The 15,006-nt window shown below is 37.4% G+C and overlaps 7 protein-coding genes across 7 annotated transcripts; all 7 read right to left on the reverse strand.

Moving 5' to 3' along the window:
* Positions 1-56: 56 nt before the first annotated feature.
* CBG14406 lies at positions 57-500 on the reverse strand (the record flags this gene model as incomplete). The annotated part of the gene is made up of 3 exons (XM_002644466.1): positions 57-249; positions 297-370; positions 426-500. 3 exons carry the CDS (start codon positions 498-500, stop codon positions 57-59), a joined length of 342 nt encoding a protein of 113 aa, XP_002644512.1.
* A 1,090-nt stretch (positions 501-1,590) lies between these two features.
* Positions 1,591-2,051, reverse strand: CBG14407 (the record flags this gene model as incomplete). The annotated part of the gene is made up of 3 exons (XM_002644467.1): positions 1,591-1,798; positions 1,855-1,928; positions 1,983-2,051. 3 exons carry the CDS (start codon positions 2,049-2,051, stop codon positions 1,591-1,593), a joined length of 351 nt encoding a protein of 116 aa, XP_002644513.1.
* Positions 2,052-3,249: 1,198 nt separating this feature from the next.
* On the reverse strand, positions 3,250-3,796 carry CBG27673 (the record flags this gene model as incomplete). The annotated part of the gene is made up of 2 exons (XM_045239580.1): positions 3,250-3,412; positions 3,465-3,796. 2 exons carry the CDS (start codon positions 3,794-3,796, stop codon positions 3,250-3,252), a joined length of 495 nt encoding a protein of 164 aa, XP_045099513.1.
* Positions 3,797-5,041: 1,245 nt separating this feature from the next.
* On the reverse strand, positions 5,042-5,674 carry CBG14409 (the record flags this gene model as incomplete). Its single annotated transcript, XM_045239581.1, has 3 exons — positions 5,042-5,219; positions 5,373-5,539; positions 5,594-5,674. 3 exons carry the CDS (start codon positions 5,672-5,674, stop codon positions 5,042-5,044), a joined length of 426 nt encoding a protein of 141 aa, XP_045095416.1.
* A 4,347-nt stretch (positions 5,675-10,021) lies between these two features.
* On the reverse strand, positions 10,022-10,507 carry CBG27674 (the record flags this gene model as incomplete). Its single annotated transcript, XM_045239582.1, has 3 exons — positions 10,022-10,139; positions 10,183-10,367; positions 10,433-10,507. 3 exons carry the CDS (start codon positions 10,505-10,507, stop codon positions 10,022-10,024), a joined length of 378 nt encoding a protein of 125 aa, XP_045099514.1.
* An 832-nt stretch (positions 10,508-11,339) lies between these two features.
* Positions 11,340-11,868, reverse strand: CBG27675 (the record flags this gene model as incomplete). The annotated part of the gene is made up of 3 exons (XM_045239583.1): positions 11,340-11,511; positions 11,562-11,743; positions 11,794-11,868. 3 exons carry the CDS (start codon positions 11,866-11,868, stop codon positions 11,340-11,342), a joined length of 429 nt encoding a protein of 142 aa, XP_045099515.1.
* Positions 11,869-12,941: 1,073 nt separating this feature from the next.
* CBG27676 lies at positions 12,942-14,106 on the reverse strand (the record flags this gene model as incomplete). Its single annotated transcript, XM_045239584.1, has 5 exons — positions 12,942-13,059; positions 13,113-13,225; positions 13,719-13,821; positions 13,868-13,995; positions 14,038-14,106. The coding sequence occupies 5 exons, from the start codon at positions 14,104-14,106 to the stop codon at positions 12,942-12,944; spliced, it is 531 nt and encodes a 176-aa protein (XP_045099516.1).
* Between the last annotated feature and the right edge of the window lie 900 nt (positions 14,107-15,006).

The following is a 15,006-nucleotide window of genomic DNA, read 5'->3' on the forward strand; positions in this document are numbered from 1 at the left end:
ATGGGAAATGGATAGCAGTAAATAGTCTTATAGTAAGGAGGGGAGGAAACGGCATTTTAAGAATAATTAGTCATGAACTCGTTGACGTTGAGAATTCTGACGGATTCGTTTCCGTTTGTGTTGATACTGTAGACGACGGCGTTTGCAGAGGCACGATTCCATTGTCTCTTCATGGCAGTCCAGAAACCGAGAGATTTGATCTCGCCGACAAGTGTGCTCCGAAGACAACTTTGCAGCAAGGTGAGAATTCTGGAAATGAAGAATAATATATTGTTTGGGAAACCTGGAAAACATACATAGCGACGACAAACCAGAAAGCAAAAATGACACCCATCGTGATCAGTGTATGACGTGCCTGTTCAGATTCTTCCTGAAATTAAGGATTTTTAAAGTTTTTTTTTTTTTAATGAGGAAAGCTGCTTTACCTTTTCTACAGCTGTGAGTCCATTTGTTGCGGGAAACGTGAGAAGAAAGAGAGCGTGACGTTTTATACACTTCATTCTGGAAACTTCCTGAAACCAGAAGGAACAGATGAAGTTTAGAACGGAGAGGAGCAGAGAAACTGAAGATACCGAAAAAGGGGCGGGATTGATCCGAAAACTTCCTCAACTGAGAACAATAAAAAGTTTTCCTGGAATTGAACCCCGCAATATCCCATTATTCTGTGTCCCGAGTTTCGTTTAAAAAAAGTTGATTAAATTTGAAATATCTGCAGACACATAAATCTTAGTAATTTTCACAAAAAATATATTTTTTGGTTCTTTAGATCATAAGATCATGTGAAAAAACTTAAGAGATAATTATCATGTCATGGCTCTGCAGTTCGGAAAAAAAGTGTGATTGGTCTGGACAGGCTGGATCATCATTTTTCCAGAATGCAACAAATGTATGAGTCCGAAAAGGTCTGAAATTTGTTTGATTTCTTCCCGTGTGAAGGTGAAGAATGCAAATCAATAATGTTCAGAACGGAATTCGGAATTCCGAAAATTCCGAAAATCACGACCAATTTCGGAATAAAATGCCGACTAGAATATTTCCGAGACTTTTTCCAAAATAATGAAGATTCGAATATTCCAAAATTCTGAATTTTTGAATATCGGAATTATCCGGGATCCCGAAATTTTTTAAATCAAACTATTTTGATATTCAGAAATTTTGAAACTCTGAATTTTCGACATCCCGAATAATTTCGAAGAGGCCACTCCGACCAACTCTGGTTTTCATTTTTATTCATTCGAGACGTAAAAAAAGGGGCCAATTAAATCATAATGAAGCTTTTTGACAATACTAGGACAGGTGCCTCTCATTATAAAGAAGAGTGACTAACCCAAATGATGCCCGTATTTTTCTCAAAATTAATTATTGTTCCTATTTAAAAAAAGAAAACTTTTTTGCTCACTCTGACTGACTGACTGAAATTTCGACAATCCTGTTTGGAAGTTTGAAAAGATATTAACGTTTTTAACATAGGCGAAAACCGATAACATTAAAGGAATGCATTTGAACTGGGAGAGGAACGGGGAACTGATAATTCTTGAAAAGAAATTAGGCTGAAAAGAAAGAGTGGAGGGTGAGCATGGGAGAGGAATATCATGGAGAATCGGTGACGGATTTATCCTCGATGAGGATTCTGACGCTTTCGATTCCGTCGATGTTGAGACGATTGTTGTAAACCACTGAGTACCCAAGGGCGCGAGTCCAGAGTCTCTTGACGATATTCCAGTGATGCCTGCAGCCGAGGACTCTCATCTCACCGACGAGTCTGCTCTGGAGGCAGATGAACAACAAGACAACGAATCTGAAAATAGGTGAAATAGGCAGTGAGGAACTGTTTTCAGAAACTGGGGGTCCTACCCGAGAGCGACGAACCAAGTGATGACCATGACAGTCATGATTGTGAGACTCTTCCTTGCAATCTCAGACATCTCCTGAAAAATTAGAACATTCTCTGTCTGTTTATAGCGCCTGTTGAATCAACTCACCTCGTTGCGGGCTCCATCCAGTGCCGAGAACGTGAGAAGGAAAAACACGAAAAATTTCATCACCCTCATTCTGGAAACTTTGAATAAAAAATGATTGTTGGAAGAGAAATGGAGACTAGAACAAAAAATCAAGGACCTAAAAATCAACTTCCTTTCTAAAATCTGAAGCGTTTTTAAAACTCCACCCACTGATCGAGAAAAATAACGTTTCCTCGGAATACTAACCGCCGCGATATCTCATTATTCAGTTTCTCGAGATTTGTGAAAAAAAGTGTTGATTAAATCCAGAGTACCTCCGGACACACAAGTCTATGTAATTGCCTAATATAGTTTTTCAGAAGTCTAGGCGCAATTATGTGATTAACACATAAGTGATTGAGATCATATGCTCATTCACTGTCAAGTTATCACAGTTATTATACATGGATTACTGTAGCTGACATATCTGATCTATAGTGATGGAATGAGAGTCCTCGACTTCTACCATCTTTGGACTGTTATCATATGCAACATTCAAATAATTATCCTCTGTGATAATTTTTCTGTAACTACGTCTAATTCGATAAAATGCTGATTGGGGTTAGATAATTTCTGTAGGCTTGGAGATAGTCTAAATAAAATTAAGAAGTGTAGGGCCTGGAAATATTTATCAATTATTGAAAAAGCTTCAGTGTACGTTGCTAATAAAGGAAAAAAGAGATGATCTTCAGAAGTAGTAGCCATTTTAAATCGCCGAAAACAGAGAGTAGAAAAAAATTTTTACATTAGAAAAAAATCTAATGAGATAATTGGTGTGCTGACCAAACACATGCTGAGAAGTTTGAGACATTCTAATATTCCTATTAATAATGTTCATTGATCCATGTGTATTCGAAGTTTCTGGAACAAGCCATGTCTCTATGAGACTTCTGATTATCCTTTTCTGAAGACTAGACCTGTGTTGTAAAAGTTTCTAACTGGGGTGTTGAGTACTTTTTGTTGGAAAACTATTATCTGAATGTCTTGGTACACGGCAGTGCGTGGGTGCTAGGGTGAAATGACAAAAGTGTAATTAAAGAGGAATTTAACATGATATCTCTTTGCAAAATGGTGACTTTAATTTTGTTTTGATTTAGAACAACGACTAAATCTGAAAAATTTAAAAACATGATGGAATGTACTTTAGGGATTTATTACAGAACTGTAAATCACTCATATTTATTGATTCTGGGGAAAAGATCATTCTGGGCGATGAGAAACAATACAAAAAAAACGACGGAGGTAGATTTTAGGCGGCGTCCAATTCAATCAGAGGATCATGCTCATCACCTTCCCCTTCATGCCAAACCTTTGTGTAGCGAACTCGGGAAACGAATGTGTAGCGATTGTGCACGAGGTCATCGTTGTGCCTTTGGTGGACTTTGTGCTGGAGATATACGATGATGCCAAGACTGGAAGAGTTAGCTTTAAATATAGCTTTGAATTTAGTGAGACGAAACTCACACTACAATGGGTGGCATGACGAAGAGGATAAAGATATTCAGAATAATTCTCAGTAGTTTATTTGATTGATCTTCCACTTCTGATTCTGATGCCGACGGGAATAGTTGAGGTGAAGAAGTGGTGGATGTATAGAACTGGTTCACGAACGGAACCTGTTCTTCCTTACTTCGGTCTGTCGGAGTTTTCCCACGCTCCTGCTCAAAGAGTATCATTTGTGGGTAGTGGAAAAACTGGCGATTTTGGAAATCGGGGTCTCGAATGCCATCACGACTAAGGACAGGTGAAGATGAAGTCGTGGCGACGAAAAAGATGAGAACAAACAGGATTTTCATCGTGAACTGAAAATTCGAAAAAAAGTAACGTAATTTGTGTCAGTGAAGCTGAAAGCAACAAGGAATGATATATTAAAAACTAAATTTCTCTCAAAAAGCAAAATATTAGTCACATTTGAATCCGCCTTCTCCAAAGTCCGCCTTCTTTTCTTTACCTTTGGGGATAAGACATGTGACAGAATGAAAAGTTAAATTGCTCCACTAATTGCTCGAATGTGAAAATATGAAATTTGAATTTGAAAAAAAAATCAAGTTGAATGAAAAGAAGCCAATGGTGACTGCTTTGATCTTGATCTGTAGGGGCAAGGGAGATGGACAATTTGAAGAAGTAGACATTGAATTGGTAGCAAAAATTGGCGCGATAGAAGAGGAAAACTTATGGCCGTGGTGAAACGTCCTCAGTCGAAAATACCGTAGTCAAGAATTGTTTATTTCTTTAATACTTTTATAGCTCACCCTATGCTTTTGAGAGAATTCTTTTGGTTTAGTGGAAAATAACAAAATTGAGAAAGCAAATCCTGAAATTAAATAACATTTCTCGGTTAGAGTAGGTTACGGTAGACTATTTCCAGGTTATAAAATACTAGTTTTAGGTAATAACCAGGAAACTGATAAAGTAGGCATTTTATTAGTATAAAAAAGGGCGCGGTGGAGTAGAAAAAATTCGGGCCGTGGCCGAAACTACCGTAATCTAAATGGTTTTAAGTTCTGAAATTTTCTTGGTTACCGTCTGGTTTTCCAGTTCGTTTTAGTTTCGTTGAGAAAAACAAAATCGAGAAAAAACTCCAGAAAATAAACATATTTTTAGGTTACGGTAGTTTTTGATAAAGGACCCGCAGCAACGGCTGGATGTTGTTTTTACCGCCTTACTTTTCCAATACCCGTTTGATAGATAATTACAGAAAAAAGATTTGGCCGACAAGGAAGAAGAAAAAATGGAATTTTCCGAAACAAAATTGCGAGGATGTTATGATGATTCGGAAAAGATGATTATGATGTGGACAGACGTATAGAATAGGTGGTCTCGTGATCTGACGACTATCAGCTAATTAGTCGCGGAGCGCGAACCACGGATGCCTCTATTGACGTCAATGACTACAGTATGAAAATAAAATAAGGCAATGGTATGAAGTTGGGGATGTATCGACGCCTGGAAATATAAAATACGGGAAAATGCAATAAAAGGGAAAAAGTTCTGATTCAAACAGTAGGGAAGTAGATTGAAAAAAAGAATTTATTGAGAATTTAGACAGTGATTGAAGGACATCTGGCATTGCGAGGAGTGAGTGGACCTTTTGAGTAGATGTTTGATGAGCATTCTTCTGCGAGTTTAATTACCGGCTCAAATCGTTGAACAGCAGTATACGTTGTGTTGTCTCGTAGTGCGATTGTTCGGCGGCAACAGCACAAGATAACTACCAAGCTGAAACTGTTGATAAACTATTTGTTTTTAAGAAGGGAGGGGGTGTCTAAAAATTAAAATCCCTTCAATTTTGATCCGACTTTGTACACTTTCATGTCAGAATTCAAGAAAACTTTTTTGTCCCACCTCCTTGAAAACATTTGAGAAACTTACAGAGTTACTGTAAGCACAATCAGCGAAATGATGATCCCGATGACGACAGCCTGCGCTTTTTCATAAGTTTTCTCGATGCTATCCTCCACATCTGAGTGAAGCATGACTGGACAGTTGGGATTTTCCTCGACCTTGATGCCAAGTGGAAGACTGGAGCCAGTGGATTTCTAGAAACTTCAACGTGGATTATCATCTTCCAACCATTTGGAAACTGAACTCACTGTGTGGATTCGATGAGCATGTTTGCTGTTCGCTGGAGTTACCAGAAGCAGGAGTATTACGATGTTTGAATAGGAGAGCATTTCTATATTTTATGGGAAATGTGAAAATTAGAGAGTAGAAACGTTTTTTTCAGATTTTCTTTAACTTGAAAATAATGGGAGTCCACTCAAGGTACGGTGGGTAGGCAAAGAGAACCGAAACCCGCGGCAAGGGACCAAGGAAGACAGAGACGCATATGAGCAATGAGGTAGCTCTTTTGCTCTCCAGCTCCTTAGATTTGTCATATGCAATTTTTGTGTTCAATCACCGCACACATACGATAAACATGCGTAAATTGCTGAAGGTATGAACTCGGGATCCAGTGTAATGCACAAGAATTTTCATGTTTAGCAACCTTTAAAAAATGGTGTAGAAGTTTAGGTGATTTCTCAGTTAAGTCAGCATATCTCATCAAAACCGTGGAAGATTTGAAAACAACACCTTATTGAGAAATGAAAAAGGGAACTTAAGATGTTTTATAGGAGAGATCCAACTGTCGCGTAACGGGAGGCATTCGATCTTCACCAGAATTGATGAGCAGCATGTTCAACCACTTGCCTTATTTTCATCCAGATATGACTTCACTGGCGTATTACTGTGATTCAGAAGATTGATCAAACTAAAGACCGTGCATCTCGTTCAATACCCGCTTGACAACCATAATGTTTTTCCCGAAAGTTCAACTTCCATATCCCGAGTCCAGATTCCATGCCTCCAGATCATTTTCACTTAAAGTGCAGAGCTAATGAGCAACAAAAGTTGTGAAATGAGTATGTGGAGCATTACTAACATCACCTTCTCACATTTTAGAAGCACGGGTTATTGACCCAAGGGAAATGTGAAATGATTGTTTGTTGGAAGCAATGGAACTGAGTTTCGATTCGAGATAGTTAAAGGTGGGGGGACATGAAAAAAAATATTTTTCTCGAAATCCCGTTTAAATATGCCCCTCGAGGAGTTGAACTTGTTGAGACAAGTATTGACGGTGCGGCTACTGACTGAGCCACGCGGGCAGAGAGACAGCCTTCGCCCGATTGCATTCATGAAGACGAGGACGACCGCTGTACGCAGAGTGACATTAAGCGTTGTACACCGTCACTGTAGAATGCATACCCTAGCTACAAAAATCCTACGAAAAATCTCCCGTCCCCCCACCTTTAAGGTGTTGTGAAAAACTGGAAGATAAATAAGTTTCTACAATTGAAACATAAGAAACCTAGAAGGAATATCTCTAACAAAAAAAAATAGAATATTTACCAGAAGACTAAAGAAGAAGAAAAAATACCGACTGAAAAAAAATGGGTTGAGAAGAAAAAAAGAAGCAAGGTAATAAAATTGTGCAGCAATTATGTATCGGAGATTCGGTAGACATGGAAGATTTTGGATTGATGCGTGGGCAATAAAAAATAATGATAGGAATATGTATTTATATTTTTTCAAATTTTGAAATGTTCCTGAGAACAATTGAGGAAAACTAAATTCAACAAACAAGGAATTTTTTGTGAGACGGGAAGAAAAATTGAAAATAGGAGAAATTATTTTTTCAAAGAGTTTTTAAAAAGTTATCCTGACTACAGGAATGATTCACAAATTTTAAATGTCGAATTCGGAAAAAAATCATTTATTAAACAGAAAAAAGCTATAATAATTAGGAAAAAAGCCAATTTATTTCACTTTTGAATATGAGATGACTTTGAGATTGGGGTTGGCAAGAATCGTGGGTAAAGCAAATTTTCACCATATACCCGGAGAAAACAAGTAGGTGCAAGCAGCAGGAGTTTCACAGAGCTAGCTGTTTGTTTTGATCTTTTTGACCTCCCGTGAGCTCAAAGACCATTGGTTCAATAATCGACTCGAATTCCTGTAAAATTCAAAATGATTAAGAAACATGGACACTCGATGTTGCCTTCTTCTGTTTTATGTCTTTTTCTCTGTAGACAGCCTGGTTGTTTCCGCTTCCTTTTAATTCGACTCCGCCACTTGCTCCTTGAATGGCAGCTCCGTAAGCAACAGCTTCGTCCGGATTAATTCCATGAGATGGTTCTTTTCTGTTGAAAAAGTCTTTGATAAGTTGCTGAATCTTTGGAATTCTACTGATCCTCCGACCAGAACAATGTCGTGAACGTCAGTTTTATTCGCATCATCTAAAACATTCGACCGACTGAATGATGGCGCGGTAGAGATCCATGTTGAGCTTATCGAACTTGGTACGGATCAGCGTCTCATAGAAATCTTCCCCATCGTAAAAAGATTTCATCTGTAAAATACATACTAACCTTTTCACGTTTTTTTTGTCTTACCTCAATTTTGGTTTCAAGCTGAGTTGACAAAACTATTTTTGCCTTCTCAACTTATCGACGAAGCATTTGAATAGCGCTGTTGTCCTGGCGAAGGTCCTTTCCAGTTTTCTTCTTGAACACCTTCATGAAGTACTCCATCACATGTTGATCAAAGTCTTTCCCTCCCAAGTGAATGTCTCCGTTAGTGGCAATCACTTCGAAAACTTCTTTGTCAATGGTAAGTAGAGAAACATCAAAAGTACCACCTCCCAAGTCCAAAACGAGAAAATTTCTTTCTCCCTCTATTTTGTCCAAGCCATAAGCGATAGCAGCAGCAATAGGTTCACTGATGATAAACATAAAATTTTTCGAAATGCTCTACCTTGAATGGCCAATTTCTGATGTCATCTTGAACAGTTTTATCATTATAAAAGCGTCCAATCACACGTTTTGCATCAAAAATTGAATATTCAATGATACCTTGAGCAGATCTTTTTTCGCATAACTCCAGATGGAATAGTCAAACGGGGTCGAATCCGGCCAGTAGGACGGTCATTCTTCCCATCAGGCAGGTGCGCTTCGAACCACTGTTGGGTACATTTAGCGGTGTAGGCTGAAGCTCCGGCATGTTGGTGGATCAAATGTTCTTGTCCAAAATGGGATTCGGTCTATAGGAGCAGATGCTTCTCGAAAATTCCCTCAATATACACTTTCTTGGTCATACAGACGTCTTGATCTGTGAAATTTTTAATTTGAGCATATCGAACCAAAAACCATCGTGCTGGTCGGGTGTGAAACTCTAGGAATGGTTTTTTTCTTTCTTAAAATGTTCCATGGTATCCTTGGCTAACCCACAATAACTTTGAGAGTTGAATTCGGCTTCAATCGTAAACCACTGCTCGTCAAAGAAAACGGACCACCAATAGTCTCCTCACCGCGTGCCATCGAGGCGAAATTTAGCCTTCTCCAGACGCTATCGCTTATTTCTTTTGAACAAGATAACGGCTTCTGAGACGCGATAGCATTTTAAGTCAAGCTTTTTTCGGGCTATCTTTTGAATGAAAAAACTAACAAATACGCATAAACATGACTAATTTCCTGAGAGATTGATGTATGCTACTCCTGATTTCATCTCGAACAGCTTTAAAAGAGGCGAGACAGCAAAAATTTCGGGGGACAGTTCGGGGGACGGAATCGCGCCGCGCTTATGTAGACCATCGGTCGTCCGGCGCCTTCGCGCCCCCCGTAGCTCAGCCGGTAGCGGCGCTGTACCCCTGAGCTGACTGTCATGAGTTCAACCCCTCATGGGGGTTCTCTATGCAAAATATCAGGAAAACTTTTTTTGGTGTCTGGCCTCCTTTGAAAATAGAACAAATTTTTGGTGTCTGGCCTCCTTTAAAAATAGAACAAATATAGATCCAAAATCGGCGAATCTGTTGATAGCCTCAAAAAACCACATGTCGACAGTACCGATGCGTTTGAAGATCTCGTTTCGACTAATGCCCTACTTAAAAAGACTGATGACAGTGGCATGGTGGACGTTAGGACTTGCCATTTACCTGAAACTCACCCAATCAGGCTGAGACTTGGCAAACATATCAATTATGAACCAATGAATCAATAACAAAAATCTGCTGCACTAAATGCGCCCCAGCACCAAGAACCATGGCGCCAAAGTTGTGCGCGGGTAATTAAAAGCCAGTATGTCATATGCTTAAAATTCATACCGGATTTTCAAAATTCCCTAGTAAACTAATTTTATCAGTTTTTTTTCTAATTGAAGATTCGTCAATGTTCAAATAATTAAAGTTGGAGCTTTTGAAATATCCGCTTTCGAAATGTCCCGGAGCCAAAAATTTTTTTTGAAGAAAATTGGAGAGAGAGAAATGAAGAAAATTGTGGAAAGTAGAATACAGTAAAAGTAATTGTTGGTTTTCGTTGACCCGTTGAGGTAAATGTTTCGTTGCTTGGAGACTTTTGGACTTTGAAATTTTTTTTTTATTCCATTACTTTATAATCAGAATGAAAGATTGTTAGAAAACACACAAATATTGATAATTAAACAAAAACAATACAACATTATCAAACTCCAACACTGATTGCATAATTCTAGAAACGAATTGAAACGTCTTGAACAACTGGAGTTCTTGTGCGACAGCGAAGAACTGTTAGGCAGACTCGTCGGATATTGGAACGAATTATGTAGGCGCACAAATAGAACATACATCTAAAAACGTTCAATGATATGAGTTCGTAAAAGTAAGATTTACACTGCAAATGCGAGGAGTAAGAAGCATATGAAAATGAGTTCCAGGAGTACTATGATTTGTACAATCCAGTTAATTTTTTCTGGAGTTTTGTAGTAGTCGGGGGTCTGCGATTTAATAGTTTCCAACAGGCCGGTTGTTCCGTTGGTCTCGGTTTCATACATACCAGTTTCGGTAATATTTTCTTCCTGAAAATTAAGACAAAAATTTATTATAGAACCTTTGATCAATAAGTGTTTTGAATTCTACTTACGGTTATGTTGTGAACGTCAATTCCAAGCACAGAGGCAGCAGTGAATACAAGGATCAAACCAATCTTGAACATCATTGCAACTGAACTGAAATGGTCTCAAAGTATACCGAAATTTTAGATGTGATCGAAAGAAAATAGAAAAAAAAACCATAGAAACGGAGAAAAACGTTTTTTGGGTCAACGGAGAACATCGTTAAAATGCGAAACAGCCACCGAGCATTGTTCTGAGACTAGATGCTTCCCCTTCTGAAATAGGAATATCCATGACAACCATTTCGAAAAATTTCAGATATCTTTTAGGAAAAGAGAAAAGATATGAAGATTATTGGTTCCTCGTTAGGAAAAGAAAAAGAAAATTGTAATTGCAAAGGTTTTCGGGAGTCCTGAAATTGTATGTTCCAGCTGAAAAGAAAAAAAAAGATTTCGATGAAAAATGGAACTGGTTCATGGAAAATGATGGAAAGTAGTTATCTGAATTTCAAAATGAAATCTGAAATAATAATCGAGAGTTCTGTCTTCAACTTTTTCCCGTCAATGACAAAATAACGGAAAATGGTTTTGAAGAAGTATTGACAAAGGTTAGAGTGAACCACGTGTTTCTTGAAATGAAACCTATTCACCGGTTAGAGGCTCAGAGGATACTTTTGTAGTTTTTGTTGAGAAAATGGAAGTTTGAAAGGTGTTAGTTGCGTAGCCTGAAAATAGATAACTTTTCAACTTTAAAACATAACTTTTGAGTTATCGCCAGAACGTGCAATCAGAGCAATGTAGCCTTAAAAGTAGTACACTTGTTGTTCCTTTTCAGAGTTTGGGTTTTCAATTGAATTCGAAAAAAATTATACAAATAAAAAACCCTAATTTCGTTTTCAAAGAACGGTTTATCCACAGTTCTAGTTAACATTATAGTTTAATAAGTAATTGTAAAATCATCCAATGAATCCATGGTTAACAAGCACTCTTCTGATCGACTCTTGCTCAAAAAACGAACTGTCTCTTCCTCCCTGGCTTCCAATTTACTGGAGCAGCACTTCTTTGTCACATCCCAACATTTTGATTGTTTCGTGTTAGCGAACAACTTACTAAAAGTATAAACAATTGTTAATCACCTTTTGGATAGAATCAAACTCACTAAACTAGGACAGTAACTCCGATGAACGTGATCAGAAAAACTATAATTGCTGTGTGATTTGATAAGGTATCTTCCACTTTATTGTCCGCAATTTGTGGGATCTCCTTGTAAATTATTTCTTTCAACCCCGTATCTTCGTTGGTCTCAACAATGCCTATTTCTGCGAATGGAAAATCCTTGACCTGATTAAAGGTTCCATCAGTAAATATCGAGCACAATCAGTTCAACTCACTTCTCTGGATGATAAATCATATCCGTTGGCACACATAATCACATAAAAGAGGAGAAACGTAAAATTAAACTTCATTTCAGGGGAAAAAATTGTCAAGATTGCGAGAGAAGAATAGTATTGAAAATAGGGTTAAATTTTAACCAAGCATGATTCACTTCAACCAAGCCCTACATGCCAAAAAAAAAGGCGAGCAACAATGCCAAAGGCACATTTCCATCCGATTCCAAGACAAAAACCCTTCTTTCTCTCTTCTAGATGCCACATTTCCATGACAACGCTTTTGAGGTCGTTTGAATTTTTATCTTCAGAGGTAGAAAAAAGTGGAAAGAGAACACTGTGTTTTATATTGAGAACTACTAAAGTACAAAAAATTTGTGAAGCCGAATCATAACTGCTTTTGAGTTTGACCAGAAACACCATTACAACAATTGCAAGTTTTTAACAAGACAGTTTAGAAATCTGATTGAATTCTGAACAGCTTTCTTGCTCTTCAATGAAAACTATCCCAATCCGAATATATCGGGAGTGTTGATTCCCGAATAAGTATCTTTTGGGCCACTTTCCTGAAATACGTAATCAATTTATTTTATTTCAAATGATATGCAACATACGGTAGTATTGAAGGCTTCGTCGTCAATAGAGAAAAAACTTGAAAAAAATATTTTATAATTCTAAATGACCGTATGACAAAGCTCAAACGTTCATATAACTAAAAAAGAAAAAAACAAATATCTCGCAGATCTAAAAAGAGATTATCATTTAGAAAAAAAGTATTTTACCTGGTAAGTGCTATTCTATTGTATTATTGAGGTTTATCTGTGGAATTAGTGCACCACAAAGGGGTTTTACAGGATTATTCTCAGTTAAGCTTTCAGACAAGTGCACAGGTGTATTTTGTTAACTCCAAGAAATGTCGATCATTGAATTATCAAAGGTGGATATTTTTGAAAAAAATGAAAACATGATAAAGTCAACAACACAATCATTTCCAATCGAATAATTTTTATTATAAACCGAGAAAAAAAAAGAACAAACAAAGAACAAATTTCGCAAAAAGAGTTTTAGAATTTGATGAAAACTGGAAAAATTATATTAGCAGAAATGAATTTCAAATTTTATTGGGTATTTTTTCTGGTTGATTAAAACTATCATCGACGGGCTTTATTGCCAGCAGATCGGCGGTTAGAATTACGGTTCCAACTTTGCTGCATTGGTCTAGTGCGTCTTTTTAAGGCGTGTCGATATCGGAGAAGAATGTCGGACCATCTGAAAAAAAACGGAAAATTCAAAAAAAATTAAATGCATGTTATATCACTTACAGATCGACCAGAGTGATTCCTATTACACTTGCCAGCATAATGTACAGAACAAATTCAATCAGATAAAAACATCGATTTCTTTGAATGAAACCGTTACCGTCATCGGTCAGTTCCTGAAAATTCCAGAGTCTCCAATTAAATTTGAAAACTTCTCTACTCACGGTCACATGTTCACTGTATGTATCCGCCATAAAATAGCAGAAGGTTTGGAGCAGACCTCGAATGATCCGGTGCCGCTGTGAACAGATAAAAATTATTCAAAACTTGTGGTGAGATTTAAAAAAAACTATTTCTTTTTCACTGATTGAATCAGAGATGTTCGGAATGTTGAAAATTCCGAGTTTCGAAGTTTCGGAATTTCAAAATTCTATTTACCTATCATAAAAGCGCGAAAAATTGGTTGAAAAATGACAAACAGCTTTCGTGGACGCAACAAAAGTAGTGCCGTTTGAAACCCGTAGGAGAATTTTTGCGTGCGCCTTCAACATACCATACTAAAAAAGCTATAATTGCAAAAAAAGGATCGAAAATAGTTATATAGTTCAGAAAATGTTCGGAATTCCGGTGTCCGTTTCGAACATCCCAAGATTGAAAACATCCACTCACTAAGTTAGTCATGACGTTGAAAACTCTTGGCATTGAGATCATCAAGCAACGAACTTGATGACTCCTACTTCTCCACATGACATGGAACAAAACGAGGATACCTCTGAAATTGAATTAATAGGTTGATATTGAAGTTTCCAAGATCTTACATGTAAAAATCTGTGGTATAAATCAGGAAATCGAATGAAAATCGCATAACCCCTCTAAATGATCGATAGCCGCGATCGACTGTGGAATTTGGCGAAATCAAAGACATTTCGTGAGAGCATGACATTGTCTGAAATATTTTCTGAATAATAGCTATTTTGGACAACATTACCTCTATCTGTGAAGTTGAAGTTGTTTGGACGACGGTGAGAAAAAGTAAAAGAAGAAAAATGAGACGCATTCTGAAACAAAGATTCAGAATCAATGCTGAAAATGATGAGAAAACAGAAGAGAGTGAGAAGAAAACGCAAAAGTCACACGATTGGAAACAAGGAAATTCACAGAGCATGAGCTAATTCATGAAGAATTTTTTGAACTCAAATCTCCGAGAGCAACAAACAACCTACGTTTTCAGTAGGAGGAGACAAAGATAAAAACAAGGCGCACAGGAGGCGCTGAGAATCGAAGCATAATAAACCCTATAATTAGTGCTGGTCGTGGCTCCAAGAAGACGGTTACCTTTTAGTCGCGTGATCTCTTCTTGTGAGGTGTTGCATTTGATCTCGACAAAGCGATTGTGGAGCTTTATAAAAAATAAGAAGTCAATGAGGAGATTATGTCCGAACGGAATGATTTGAATGGGAAAACTGCTGGGTGTGAAGAGAGAAAAGAGCCTCCGCAATCACACTTGCACTCGTGGAGTCGCTTTTTTTACAGTTGTATTGCGATGAAACTTAATGTGAAACGATTACAGTGAAAAAAAAATTGGGAAACAATGCAAAACCAGAGCAATTTAATTATACTTTTTTGAGGTATTCCTCGAATGGAATTTGGTTCTTCTATATTAGGTTATTCAAAACGGAATTCGGAATTACAAAAAAACACAAATTTCAAAAGTTCCGAAAAAAAACTTTTGATACTCTGGAAATATCCGAAAAGGTCATTTGAACAGGATTCTGAACAAATTTTTTCTGAGAAAAACTATTCAAAAGAGGCGGCCTTGCTCTAACAAGAAACAAATAACAAGAGAAAACTTATCACTGATAATTATTAATGGCTCAAAGAAAACCAGAGAAATCTGAAAAAACAAAACATGCTACTGAGATGTAAGCCATCTGGAAACTCATTCATGCGAAAATTT

This window comes from Caenorhabditis briggsae, assembly GCF_000004555.2.
Source record: "Caenorhabditis briggsae complete genome, chrX, whole genome shotgun sequence".
NCBI lineage: Eukaryota > Metazoa > Nematoda > Chromadorea > Rhabditida > Rhabditidae > Caenorhabditis > Caenorhabditis briggsae.